The 14,377-nt window shown below is 48.3% G+C and overlaps 1 protein-coding gene and 1 pseudogene across 3 annotated transcripts in view; one reads left to right on the top strand and one right to left on the bottom strand.

Moving 5' to 3' along the window:
* Positions 1–14,377, top strand: part of LOC122664161 (putative caffeoyl-CoA O-methyltransferase At1g67980) — a 54,233-nt gene that overhangs the window by 21,190 nt on the left and 18,666 nt on the right. The window contains exons 3-5 of one of the 3 annotated variants that reach the window (XM_043859862.1): positions 7,188–7,332; positions 7,426–7,845; positions 13,836–13,845. In XM_043859862.1, the coding sequence (XP_043715797.1) occupies positions 7,188–7,332; positions 7,426–7,845 (565 nt within the window). In that variant the 3' untranslated portion in view covers positions 13,836–13,845. Of the gene's footprint in view, positions 1–7,187; positions 7,333–7,425; positions 7,855–13,835; positions 13,850–14,377 lie in introns of all 3 variants that reach the window. The other 2 variants (XM_043859859.1, XM_043859861.1) reach the window with 2 other exon arrangements.
* LOC122665787 lies at positions 9,954–12,817 on the bottom strand (annotated as a pseudogene).

Below are 14,377 nucleotides of genomic sequence, written 5' to 3'. Positions count from 1 at the left end.
GAAAAGCAGGTTAACGAGATCACGGAGGGACCTAGCTGGATGGACCCTCTACTCAACTACCTCCAGAACGATGTCTTACCAGAAGACAAGGCCGAAGCAAGGAAGATCAGGATGAGAGCTGCAAAGTACACCGTCCTAGACGGGGTACTGTACAAGCGGGGGCAACAGCACCACTACTCCGGTGCCTAGGACCCAAGGGGGCAGAGTACGCCCTAGCCGAAGTCCATGAGGGGATATGTGGAAGCCACATGGGGGGACGAGCCCTAGCCTGCAAAATCCTCCACCAGGGACTATACTGGCCACGAATGCAAGAGGAGGCCATCCAATATGCCAAGAAGTGCGAGCAATGTCGCTTGTTCGCCCAGATACCATCTACCCGCCACCAAGTGACATCAATCCTCAACCCCATACCTTTTGCCATGTGGGGACTAGACATCTTGGGCAACTTCACCGCAGCACCAGGAAACAGAAAGTACCTGGTCGTCGCGATCGACTACTTCACCAAGTGGGTTGAAGCTAAACCCTTGGCCAAGATAACAGAGACAGAGATGGAGAAGTTCGTCCGCGATGACGTCATCTACAGTGTTCGGGTACCACGGATCCTCGTCTCGCATAAATGGAAAACAATTCAACAACCCTAAATTCCAAGCATTCATCACAGCTACAACATCGACTATCGGCCTGTGTCGGTAGCATACCCACAGCCAATGGTCGTGGAGGTTACCAACGAACGCTCATCGGAAGGAGTCAAGAAAAGGCTAGAAGGAGCCAAAGGCAAGTGGGTAGAAGAGCTACCAAGCGTCATGGGCATACCGAACTACAGTGCGGACGCCCATAGGAGAGAGCCCATTCCGCCTAGCATATGGCACTGAAGCATTGGCGCCGGTAGAGGTCTGCGCTATGTCCCATAGGGTTCTGCACTTCAATGAACGCACTTATGTCGACGGACTGCGGGCGAACCTAGACTTTATAGATGAGGTCCGCGAAAGAGCACTACTAAAGAACGTCGCCTACTAGCAACGTACTGCCAGGTACTATAACGCCAGGGTCAAGGAAAGGCTATTCCACCAGGGAGATTTAGTACTACGGAGGGCAAGTGCATCGCAGCCACAGAAGGCGGGGAAGCTGTCACCCAACTGGGAAGGACCCTACATAGTCTCCAAGCAGATACGCCCAGGGACTTACCGCTTGAAGACTCCAGGGGGCAAGAAGGTAGACCGTACCTGGAACTCAGAACATCTGAAGAAGTACTACCAGTAGAAGCATAGCAGTAGTGGTAGTGATAACAGAAGCAGTAGCAGTAGGAGTAGCAGTAGACGACATCAAAGACAATGTGAATTTCAGTCAAAATAAAGAAATGTTGCAAGAATACTTGTCTTCTCCTACCACTCAATCGAATCACGGCCACTACATTAAGGCAACATGCCAACATCGAGGCTTCAGGCCTAAGGCGAGACTCCAACACTAAGGCTTCGTGCCTAAGGCGATATGCCAACATTGAGGCTTCGTGCCTAAGGCAACATGCCAACACTGAGGCTTCGTGCCTAAGGCGATATGCCAACATCGAGGCTTCGTGCCTAAGGCGATATGCCAACACTGAGGCTTCGTGCCTAAGGCAACATGCCAACACTGAGGCTTCGTGCCTAAGGCAACATGCCAACACTGAGGCTTCGTGCCTAAGGCGATATGCCAACATCGAGGCTTCGTGCCTAAGGCGATATGCCAACATCGAGGCTTCGTGCCTAAGGCGATATGCCAACACTGAGGCTTCGTGCCTAAGGCAACATGCCAACACTGAGGCTTCGTGCCTAAGGCAACATGCCAACATTGAGGCTTCATGCCTAAGGCGACATGCCAACATCGAGGCTTCGTGCCTAAGGCGATATGCCAACACTGAGGCTTCGTGCCTAAGGCAACATGCCAACATTGAGGCTTCATGCCTAAGGCGACATGCCAACACCGAGGCTTCAAGCCTAAGGCAACATGCCAACACTGAGGCTTCATGCCTAAGGCACCATGCAACCATTGAGGCTCTACGCCTAAGGCGTTAACTATAAAGGGTCAGAGAGCATCAACGCGCAAATAATCACCAAGCGACAAGGCAATCAAAGAAAAGCAAAAGCGATCACATAGAAAAGTCATAGTAGTTACAATTCAAGTTCAAAAAAGGAAAAAGGTGGAGACGTCCACAGGATCGGGAAGACCGTAAGGTCAATGGATCACAGAGTGGTGGGTCACCTCCGACCCAGCTGGAGACATCATGTCCGCCTCGGAGGACGTCAAGCAGACACCCCTCGGCGGGCAGCCTCCACCTCGACACCGGAGCGCTCTCCACCCAGTTGCACCGGCGCGCGCGAAAACTCGAGAGAACCCCGAGACAGAGAAGTCATAGTCGGGGTCACCTCCAGACACAAGCGGCTAAGTCCCGGACCCCTCCCTCATAGGCGGGCTGAAGTCTGCCTGATCTGGCGAGAACGCAGAGGATGTATGGAACTCAGCCACACGGCTCGCTCACTGCAGATGCCACTCCACCTCATGCCTTCCCCTCAATGAATGAAGCTCCTCCTCCAAAGCAAGAACCCTAGCCGAGCTCTCGGCCGCACCAAGAGAGTCACACGCAGCTCCTCGGACACCTCTAGGAGCTTCCCGACGCCACATGAGCTCCCGACACCCTCTGCGCGTCGCCTCGGCCCTCTCACGGGCATCGACCGACCCTGGAGCTCCCTCTCCACGTCACGCAGGGTGCGCTGTATCCGCACCTCACGAGAAGCGTGACCCTCCGATCAAGCACCGCCTCGGCAATACGGTGATGGACCTACAATCAACATGGCAAGAGATAAAATAGTGTAAAAATAAATGGAGCAATGGACATGAGGAGACAAGTAAAGGAATAACTCACCGAAGCCATGTCATGGTAGAGGGTCGGCCGACAAGCATCGCTAAGCCTCTGCAAGGCCATCCTCGCGTAGGGAGCCTACCCCTATCCACCCACTCCCGCGATACGCCGGCCTCGGCCAAGGTCGAGCCCTCCAAGACGCCCAAGGTGATCACCAGGGACTCACCCAGCGTGGGAAGATCAGTGGCAGGACCGCCCGAAGAACTCACACCCTTCCCCTTGGAAAGGGGCAATACAGAAGAATCAGAAGGAACAACAGAGGGAGGCAGAGGCACAGAGCCTGGAACGCCACCGTCACCAGGAGAAGTACAGGGAAGGAGGACCCGCACGCCAGAGCTCATCACGCGGGCATGTCCTGGTCCACCCTTCCGCTTCGCTCCAACAACCACAGGCGCAGAAGCACCACTAACATCGGTCACTCCAGCAGATGGACCACCCTGAGAAGCGGCCTTCCTCCGCAGATTGCCGCGAAGCAAAGTGAAGTCCGGACGCGTATCCACTGCATAGATCGGCCAACCAATCAGATGACACATACATTCAAATACCAACATGCCAATCAAGTACAAAAGACAATGCTCTTACCAGGACTCAGCTTCCAGAGAGACAGGAAGGCCTCCGAGTCCAACTCCTGGACGTAGAACGGATCGCGACCCAGGCACAGCTTGAGGGAGTCACCCTCAAAATCACTCAGCTTAAGCCCCTGATTGACCCTCTTGAGGTCAATAACTTCCCTAACGGTCCGTAGTGGGCATCAGGGGACCGTGGCAAAAAAGAAGCGATCCCTCCAATACTTCACGTTGCTAGTGATCCCCGTGAGAAGCTCCACAGAGGCATAGGGCCCCTTGAGCACGCGGCGAGCAAAGTGATAACATCCATGGTTCCCCTTCTTCAACAGATAAAAGTGGGAGAACAGGGGAACAGTGGCGGCACTCCCCAGGCGGGCGAAGAAGACATAGAAACCCAAGATCACCCTCCAAGAGTTGGGCAACACTTGCCCAGGGGTGAGGTGCCAATGCTCTAACACCAACTCGACAAAGCGAGGGATAGGAAGGCGAAGGCCCTGGAGGAAAAATGAACGGTAGAGGCAGATCTCCCCCGCACGATGAGAGAAGGCATACTCGCTAGGCCCAGGAGCACGCAACATGACCTCGGCGGGAATATGAAACTCCTCACAGAGGGAAACCAAGTCAGAGGGTGACAAGATGCTAGCAACAGGGCCTAACCTATCAGCAGGACCGGCAGCTGAGGATGCCGCCCCAGAGGGCTGACGATCCCTACGGGGACCGGAGACACTAGAAGGTCCCACTCGTCCATTAGTATCACTAGGGGAGGGTATAGAGGGCGGAGTACCCACAGAAGAAGGCGATCCGGGGGAACGCTCCTCTGAAGATCCAACCCCGACTGAAGCAGGGCCAAGGTCACCCGGGAACGACATGAAGGACAAGAGGAGAACGAACTACTTGCTCGAGAAAGCAATCTCCTTGAAGCTGGCAAGAAAAAGGAAAGGAAGGTCACCTGCAAAATATAAACAGCAGATCCATCACATACAAGAGGAGGAATAGGGAAGAAGAGCGAGGGTCCATCACGCCCACGCCGCGGCCACCATAGGCGCGGCATCACCGGCAAGGCGTGGACCACACCCAGGCATGGCCACCTAGCACCGCCAGGCGCCCACACCCGCAGGCGTGGCCTCACCTCGGTCGCACCAGCAGGCGCGGCCTCACCGACGGGCGCGGCCTCACCCGCGGGCGCGGCCTCACCGCGGCCACTCCCTCCGGGCGCGGCCTCACCGCGGCCACACCAGCGGGGCGCGGCCTCACCGTGGCCGCACCAGCAGGCGCGGCCTCACCGCGCCCACACCTCGCAAGTCCGGCCTCGAGGAGACACCCCACACAAAAAAAAGAAAAAAAAGAAAAAAAAAGAAAAAAGGAGGGCTAGAATCGATGTACCTCAGAAAAAAGGTGATCGCGCTGGAGGACAAGCACACGGCGATGACGTAGCCACACCACCAGGCACAACCAAGGAATAGAGGTCACAAGAGGCAAGGCACTCAAGCCAAGCACCACTCAAGCTTTCCAAGCAAACCAAGGCACCAAGAGAACACAACCCAAGCACAAGGACCCCAAAATCAAGCAAAGTGGATACTAGTGGAGGTGACCCAAAAACAAACACATGGTTGGCACCAAAAAGAGGACAAAAGACAAAAAGGGAGAATTAAAGGAGAGCAAAAGGGAAGACAAAAAGTAAGAAAGAGAAATGAGAAGTGAAAGAAGAAGGGACAGGAAGGAACATATACCCACAAAAAACAAAAAGAAAAAGTGTAGGAGGTAAGGTTTGAACCCCCAACCTCTCCTACCTCATTAGTGGATTTACGGGCAAACCCCACAGGAAAGTTTAATCGCAGCGGACCCCTCACTATGCAAAGACACCTACTCTCTTGGACATCCTATCCCAAGAGAGTGGGGGGCAAATGATACATCCAATATTCACAGGGCCAATCAACGACCGCCACGTGTCATAGACGACCCGCCCCACAGCCAAGGGGAACGAACCGGAATCCCAGCACCATTCGGGGGCGGCCACTACTCGGGCGCGGCCACACATCCGGGGCGTGGCCTCACCCAGGCGCGGCCTCCTCACGGCCTCACCTAGGCGCGGCCTCACCCAGGCGCGGCCTCCTCACCAGGGGCCCGTCCTCACCAGGGGCGCGGCCTCACCCAGGCGCGGCCTCCTCACACCCTCACCCAGGCGCGACCTCCTCACAGCCTCACCCAGGCGCGGCCTCCTCACAGCCTCACCAGGCGCGGCCTCACCCAGGCGCGGCCTCCTCACCAGGGCGCGGCCTCACCCAGGCGCAGCATCATGGGCACCTGAGGTGGGGGCCACCCATCTACGACCCCGATCGTATCGCTAAGACTCATGTCACTACCAGGACTCTAGACCCTTAGAGGTCACGTCATCCAGACGGATTCAAGCACCAAGGACGTTATCACCACACGCGGATATCTATCCACCAAGGATCCTGATGCCACCAGGACACTCCCTCCCGCGGGGAGATGGCCAATCAGGATAGAGCCCCGTTACCCAGGGCCTCTATCCACTCAACGGCACAATCGTCAATCAAACGGGGACTCTCCACACCGCCATATGCTACTATAAAAGGCAAAGGTACACAACCCCATAAGGGAGAGCTAAACTCATACTGAATAATCACTATTCATCTGTTTGCGCCAGGAGATCTAACTTTGGCATCGGAGAGCCCTAGGCCGGGACCACACCGGTTCTCTCTGATTGACCCCTTTGGTCCACTTGCAGGTGACGGCACTCGCAGGACCGCTCGACGATTTCTTGACGCAACAATACCCATTTGGTTTGTAGTGAAATGAAGTTAAAAACAGATTTCACATTGGTAAATTAGTAAAGTGAAGTAAAATGACACAAGAAAAAGGGAAGCAATTTTATGTACGGGAGTGTGGCCTACGCCAGCATTCCCATGTGTCTATCTCACTCCTCCTTAAAACAAGGGGGCAGAGGTATCTTTTCACATGGAAAGGAGAGAGATAGACTCATGGGAGTGCTGGCGTAGGCCACACTCCCGGACAGAGAACTTTTTCCCAAAGAAAAAATAAAACTTTTGAGTGGAGTGTAAGGGAATCATTTTTGTAAAAAGAAGAAAAGACATAGAGTTTGAAAACCAAAAAATTGAAAAAGACAAATGGTTTGAAAGTACAAGAAGAAGAAACGACACGTCTGTGTACTATTATTCTTCAAAAACCATTGAAAACCCATTGAAAAACGTCAAAACCCATTGAAAAACATGAAAATCCATTGAAAAAGTTAAAAACAGCCTTGGTTTCGACGGTTTTGCAAACCATTGCGAAACTTGGGATATTTTAAAGTTTATGCTCAACTCGTCTCGGAACTTGTCGAAACCGAGTTGTCTCGGCAGTTTCGACAGGTTTCGATCGAGTTTTGATTCCATGCATACAACAACGCCATAGGTGCTGACTCTTGTAGTGTTCGTCGAAAGCTTGGATTTGATATGTATTTCAACCTATTTCAGTTCAGGTTTGAACTGAGTGGACTTCAGGGAGAGATGGGTAGAGAGGGTTTTTTGTATATTTGCCATGGACGTAGCCTCCCTTCTTGGGGGTGAACCATATAAATCTTGTCTTGTGCGTGTGCGCTTTCTTTTTCATTTTACAATTTCTTATGCAAAAATGTCATTTTGGGCGTTGTTTTTCTAACAATATGGATATGACTATATACTTACATAAATATGTTGTTCCAGGAGCGACATGCTTGTTCCAGCTGACGAAGGACAGTTTTTATCCATGCTTTTAAAGATCATAAATGCCAAGAACACATTGGAGCTCGGCGTTTTCACTGGTTATTCTCTCTTGACCACTGCTCTCGCACTTCCAAATGATGCCAAGGTAAGTGGATGCGTCATCTAAGTGTTAAATATTTGTTTCCAATTTCATTTCCTACTACTATTTATTCCGATTGGAAACTGGTTAATTGGGCAGATAACAGCTATTGATAAGGATAGAGAGGCCTATGAGACTGGTTTGCCATTCATAAGAAAAGCTGGTGTGAAGCACAAAATCAACTTTATAAATTCAAATGCTCTAACAGTTTTAGATGAAATGCTGAACAACAATGGAATGGAGTTGTTCGATTTTGCATTTGTTGATGCTGATAAACCTAATTACATCCATTACCATGAACGATTGATGAAGCTTGTGAAGATTGGAGGAGTTATTGCTTATGATAACACACTATGGTATGGATCAGTTGCTGTTGATGAAGAGAAAACCCATGAGAAAGGCAAGACTTACAGAAGGGCTATCATGGATTTAAATACCTACTTGGCTTCTGATCCCAATATAGAATTATCTCAAATTTCTATTGGTGATGGTGTTACCTTGTGCAGACGCCTTCGCTAAAACTTTTTATAACTTCACTTTAATGTTTTTATTTTGGGCATGTAATAATGGAGTTTGTATGAGACTATACTTATTTTCCTTTATTAGTTTAATATATATGTTTTAATTCCATTAAAAAAAATGTTTTTTTTTTATTTTTTATTTTTTAGTTACTAAAAAACATCATGCAGGGAGAGTTTTTTTTTTTAAAGGTAGAGCTAGAGACCATTTGTGTAAGGGCGCAAATCGATCCGGAACCGTGTATTTGGTTTGGTTTCGATTCGGTTTCAAGGAGAGTTGGTGTGATTTGGAGGCAAATCGAGTCCTACCTCGGCTCTAAAAAGCAATACTTGTCCCATACCTGTTCGTTCTGGTTCGTATTCGATTCTAGAATTCTGTTTCTATTCAGTTCGGTTTGGTTCCTGTACTCAATTTATACTATATATAGTATAATGCTATAATATTATACTATAATTTAATAGCATTATACAATATAATAATAATAATATTTATAATATATTAGTAAGGAAAAGGAATGTCACCCGGTCGTGTGTTGTGGCGTGTACCTGCGCCCAGACACAGTCGGGCACAAAATGATCAGCATCGCCCCCATGGAAAGGCAAGGGTGTGCTAGTCATTTTGCACCCGGCTATGTCTGGGCGCAGGTACACGCCACAACACATATACATGATCGGGTGGCGTTCTTTTTCTCGTATTAGTATTATAATTAATGTGAAAAAGCTGGATATGTTAGCGGAATACCGTATGCGTGCTAGCACCCTAGGTGTTTATCTCTCTTTTCCTCTCTTTGAGGGGGTAAGGGAGTCATTTCAAAGGGGAAAATAGAGAGAGAGAGAGAGACACATAGGGTGCTAGCATAATATATACTGCAAGCATACTCATCCCTCTCCCGTAATTAATATACTAAAATAACTTGGTTCCCAAATTTGGTTCCTATGCTAGAACTAGATTCAAATCGAACCGAGCTCGGTTCGAGCATCCCAGTCCCGGATGGTAACCAAATTCCATTTGGTTTGGTTTGATTCAATTTTAACTATTTGGTTCAGATCCGAATTCAGTTTTCAATTCCGGTTCTAATTTGACAACCTTGCACACATATTTTGGTATTTGTTTTGTTCAGTTCATTTAGCTAAATAAAAGTTTTAATTTTTTTTTCAATCCGGAGATAAAGAATAAAAACAGTTTCAATTTGTAATTCCAATAATAAACAAGGAGAGGGTATTGCGGGTAGGATCGGGCTCCTCTCCAGCTTAGGAGCCATGGAGGTATTACATGGCGGATAGGGTAGTGTTGATGGGCTCTTGTGTCACTCCAGCTTCTAAGCATGGAGCCATGGAGGTATTACATGGCGGATAGGGTAGTGTTGATGGGGATCTTTATCCTCTCAGGTTCCTTGCCCAGTATAGTTTGTACGGTCCCTCTCATATGGGGGCGAAAATGACCACCTTATCTCTTGCCCGAACATACTTCTTGGGTGAGATCTACCCCCTCTTATTAGAGGCATTAGAGAACTGTACCGTACAAGAAACCTGAGAGGATAATTTTCCTATTGATGGGTTCTTATGTCACTCCAGCTTCTAAGCATGGAGCTATGGAGGTAAAGGACGTCAAACTCGGTGTTTAGATCATGTATTTTCACGGTCCCAAAAGTCGGTTAACCTTTTGGGATTGGTGTGTGGTTTGTGTGATTACACTTTCATCAAAAAAAGAAAAAGGTGTGTGGGTTTAGTCCCACATCGGGTTTGTGAGTGTAGTATGTGGTGTGTGTTGTGTATATCCGCCATTCCACGGTCCCAAAAATCGATTAACCTTTTGAGATTGGTGTGTGGTTTGTGTGATTACACTTTCATCAAAAAAAAAAAAAAAAAGGAAATTTACACATACCACCCCTGAGGTTTGACGAAAGGATATTTTCACCCCTCAGTTTTGGAAAATTCTGCATACCCCCCTGAGGTTTGCAAACGGTAACAAATATGCCTATTCCATCAATTCATGACTAACACTGTTAAAAATTAGACTTGACCTAACAGAATTGCCCTTACAAAAAAAGAAAAAACACCTGCAATTCATCTTCCCCCAAAAAACACTAGTATCCGTATCAATGCCCCTCATCGCGACGTTATAAACCATGTTACCCCCGAGCAATCTCCACACAAGTACACGTGAACCTTAAGAGTCCTTCCCGCTCCGTAGCCATGGCCTGGAGCTTACCCACTTGAGAGCTGCCCATCCATCATCATAAGCACAAGGGTACCGGTTTTCCGGTGCACGGCGGTAGTTTACGGAGACCACTACCGCATCACAGATGCCGACGAGTCGCCTGCAAAGAGTGTCGTAGATGGCACTGTTGGCGGAGGAGTGAGCGAAGCTTCCTCCATGGAAGAAGATTATGACAGGGACGACATCAGTGCTAAGGGGCTTTTCGAGTTCCATAATGCCCGGCTGAGCTGCATCGGTTGGTGCTGGTCGGTAAACCCGGGTGACGAGACTGGTGGCTTTGTCGATTACGACGTCGAAAGAGAAGACTCCGTCAACAGGGGTGGTGTTTGCAGGGACTTTACGGTCTAGAAACTCGGCGAGGTGGCGGTTGAAAGTGCCATCCGGCCGGCGAAGGAGATTGTAAGCAATTTTGAAATTGGAGATGCGGATCCATGTGTTGAGTGGAACAACCGTCTACAAAGATACAGAGAATTCGTCAGCAGATTACATGATGGTCAAATACAAGAACATCGACAAATGATCACAAGAATTATACTTAAAATCTGCAACTAATTTGAAACCATTTCCAATTTTTTCTTTTTGATCGGCAGAAGCAGAAGAGATTCAAGTAATTAAAGAATTGACACTGCAGAAAATGATAAAAATCCTGCGCTGTGAAACCCTAGAACCCAATCAAGTCAATAAGACATCCACCACAATGATACAGCAGAATCGATATGTAATAATCCCAAATAGAGTACATAATTGGCCAAAATGAACCCAAATCCAGCTCCAATCCATCAAATCGAATAAGAACCCTAACCAAAATTCCAGAGAAACCCCATAACCCAATTAAGAAGGAACATCATACAGAATAACCAAACCCACACTTCACAACATGAAACCCACCCAGAATAGAAAAATCGAATACACACAAAACCCATAACTCTCTTTCCTTAAACTCCTCTGCTCTTCTCTTCTCTTTCTCTTTCTCTTCTACTTAGTTAGCAAGCAAAAACACAAACGCACACATACAGAGGAAGGAGGAACAGGGGAGGGAAGTGTTGCGTCAAGAAATCGTCGAGCGGTCCTGCGAGTGCCGTCACCTGCAAGTGGACCAAAGGGGTCAATCAGAGAGAACCGGTGTGGTTCCGGCCTAGGGCTCTCCGATGCCAAAGTTAGATCTCCTGGCGCAAACAGATGAATAGTGATTATTCAGTATGAGTTTAGATCTCCATTTATGGGGTTGTGTACCTTTGCCTTTTATAGTAGCATATGGCGGTGTGGAGAGTCCCCGTTTGATTGACGATTGTGCCGTTGAGTGGATAGAGGCCCTGGGTAACGGGGCTCTATCCTGATTGGCCATCTCCCCGCGGGAGGGAGTGTCCTGGTGGCATCAGGATCCTTGGTGGATAGATATCCGCGTGTGGTGATAACGTCCTTGGTGCTTGAATCCGTCTGGATGACGTGACCTCTAAGGGTCTAGAGTCCTGGTAGTGACATGAGTCTTAGCGATACGATCGGGGTCGTAGATGGGTGGCCCCCACCTCAGGTGCCCATGATGCTGCGCCTGGGTGAGGCCGCGCCCTGGTGAGGAGGCCGCGCCTGGGTGAGGCTGTGAGGAGGCCGCGCCTGGGTGAGGCCGCGCCCCTGGTGAGGAGGCCGCGCCTGGGTGAGGCCGCGCCTGGGTGAGGCTGTGAGGAGGCCGCGCCTGGGTGAGGCCGGGCGCGGCTAGGTGAGGCCGTGAGGAGGCCGCGCCTGGGTGAGGCCGCGCCCCTGGTGAGGAGGCCGCGCCCTCGCCTGGGTGAGGCCGCGCCTAGGTGAGGCCGTGAGGAGGCCGCGCCTGGGTGAGGCCGCGCCTGGGTGAGGCCGCGCCTGGGTGAGGCTGTGAGGAGGCCGCGCCCTGGTGAGGCTGTGAGGAGGCCGCGCCTGGGTGAGGCAGCGCCCCTGATGAGGAGGCCGCGCCTGGGTGAGGCCGCGCCTAGGTGAGGCTGTGAGGAGGCCGCGCCCCGGATGTGTGGCCGCTCCCGAGTAGTGGCCGCCCCCGAATGGTGCTGGGACTCCGGTTCGTTCCCCTTGGCTATGGGGCGGGTCGTCTATGACACGTGGCGGTCGTTGATTGGCCCTGTGAATATTGGATGTATCAGGAAGAAAGAAACTATAAAGAAACAGAAGACAAATAAAATAAAAGAGGTTTAGCAGGTTGCAACTCATCTTCCCCAGTCGATTTTGGGGAAGGTGAGTTGCAGGTTTTGTTTTTGTTTTTTTGTTTTTTTTTTTTTTGGGTTTTTCTTAAAAGGGTAATTCCGTCAGGTCAAGTCTAATTTTTAACAGTGTTAATCATGAACTGACGGAATGGGTTTATTTGTTACCGTTTGCAAACCTCAGGGGGTACGTAGAATTTTCCAAAACTAAGGGGTGAAAATATACTTTCGTCAAACCTCAGGGGTGGTATGTATAAATTTCCCAAAAAAAAAAAATCATGCATTTTAAAATTCGATATACTGGAGAATCATTTAGTAGACAAATTACAAGCCCACTTCCCCTTTTAATGGGATTATTATGGTCATGGTTCTAAGTATCGGTATTGTATCGTCCGTATTGGGTGATACATATCGGTTTTGCTAGTCGTCGATACCGTATCAATAGCATTGTACGGATGAGGGGTAAACTCATTTTTTAAGAAAATTCAAGGGCATTTGTGTCTGATACAACCGATCCAAGCTGATACCATATTAATATCGTACCGATCTTGTAGGTCACCGATACCCATTCCGATACCGTGCACTAAAACCATGATTATTGTTGAGCCACTTCTGTTTAACCAGCATCCAGCTACCCCATTGGTATTTGACATGGAGGGAAAGAGTGTTATAAAGAGAAGGAAAAGCTGGGGTTTGAACAGTCTCAAGTATAGAAGAAAGTGGGTCTTACAAGTCATTGTTGCACTTTCAACTCTGGTTTCTCAAGTCCAATATATCCGGTCCTTTTCTAGCTGCTTCTAGGGTTTGCTCTGATGTGAGCCTGAAAGTTGTGTGAGGGAGACATTTTTCCCACTAGAGTCTGGAGTGGCCCCTCAGTATGACGCTGATAGTTCTTTTGTTGCTTCTTCGGAGGAGCTGTCGGCAGGGTTTTAGTAAGGGACCCCTTTTAGTAATCGGTATCGGTATCGGTATCAGTATCAATCTCTATCGATATTGATTTAATACCCATTTTGATCGGCCGTATCAGTCTGGATCAGCTCTGTTTTCATTAAAAAAATATTTCCCCCCTTTTTTACTCGTCTATATCAATCCATTGATACGGGATCAGTCAAGGATCGACCGATATCGATACGAATCGACTGGATCAACCGATCCGATACCGATTCCTCAAACCATGGCTGTTAGAATCAATACTAAGTGATATCATCGTGGATCCAATCTTGGAATCTCCTTTCCTTCGCATTCCTAATTGGCAGCTTCCTTCTTTAGGCTGCCTTCTAGATGACTCTACTGCATCTACAAAGCAACATGAATCAGATGATGATTCTGATGGCCATTGCGACTATACTTTTAGACAAAGCTACCGCTTAAGATTTGTCCCGTACTAGCTTCGTTCCAAGAAATGAGAAACTTAATTTGTGGTAGACCATATCTGTTCCCTGATTTTTTGACATGTCAGCCCTTTTGCAAATCGTTTCTTCCCCTTGATTTTGATGTTTCATCCGAAAGATTGTTTTGTTTCTTTTGTTTGGGATATTTCCTTGTCCAGCTTTTGTGGCTGGTGCGATGTTTTTGCTCTGGTTTTTTTTTTATTTATGTGATTTGAATCATTCACCCAACAAATATCTAAGAAGAGAAAAAAAAATTTTAATAGAACTTCATGTGAAAAAAAAAAAAAACTACAATGCATAAAATGCGTCTATTAAAACCAAAAAAATATTTAATAAAAACAAATTAAAGAACCTTTCAAAACAAAATTAAAATAAAAAAGAAACATACAAACAATAAATATATTTTTCATAGGGAAAAAGATCTCTACTTGGTGGTGTTTCCTACGCCCTCTCATAAGGCACCATGAGATGACATCTCTGCCCCCTGAGTAGATACTCAGGCGTGCTCACCAATTGGCCCAAATGCTTGAGTAGAGATCATGCGACCAAGTAGATATCTCTTGCCCTTTTTCATATTACAATTGTGTTCAACTATTATAAAATTCCTTTAGTCCACATTATTGACAGACACTTCTGATATACCCCCTACAACTCCAAGAGCATCAAAATAAATTTTTTTTTTTTTTTTTAAATTCCCTAGAAAGGTCATCTAAAGCAAACTTTAGACTAGGGTTGTAA

The sequence above is a fragment of the Telopea speciosissima genome, chromosome 6, assembly GCF_018873765.1.
Source record: "Telopea speciosissima isolate NSW1024214 ecotype Mountain lineage chromosome 6, Tspe_v1, whole genome shotgun sequence".
NCBI classification, from domain to species: domain Eukaryota; kingdom Viridiplantae; phylum Streptophyta; class Magnoliopsida; order Proteales; family Proteaceae; genus Telopea; species Telopea speciosissima.
This window is presented reverse-complemented; position numbering and strand designations above follow the sequence as displayed.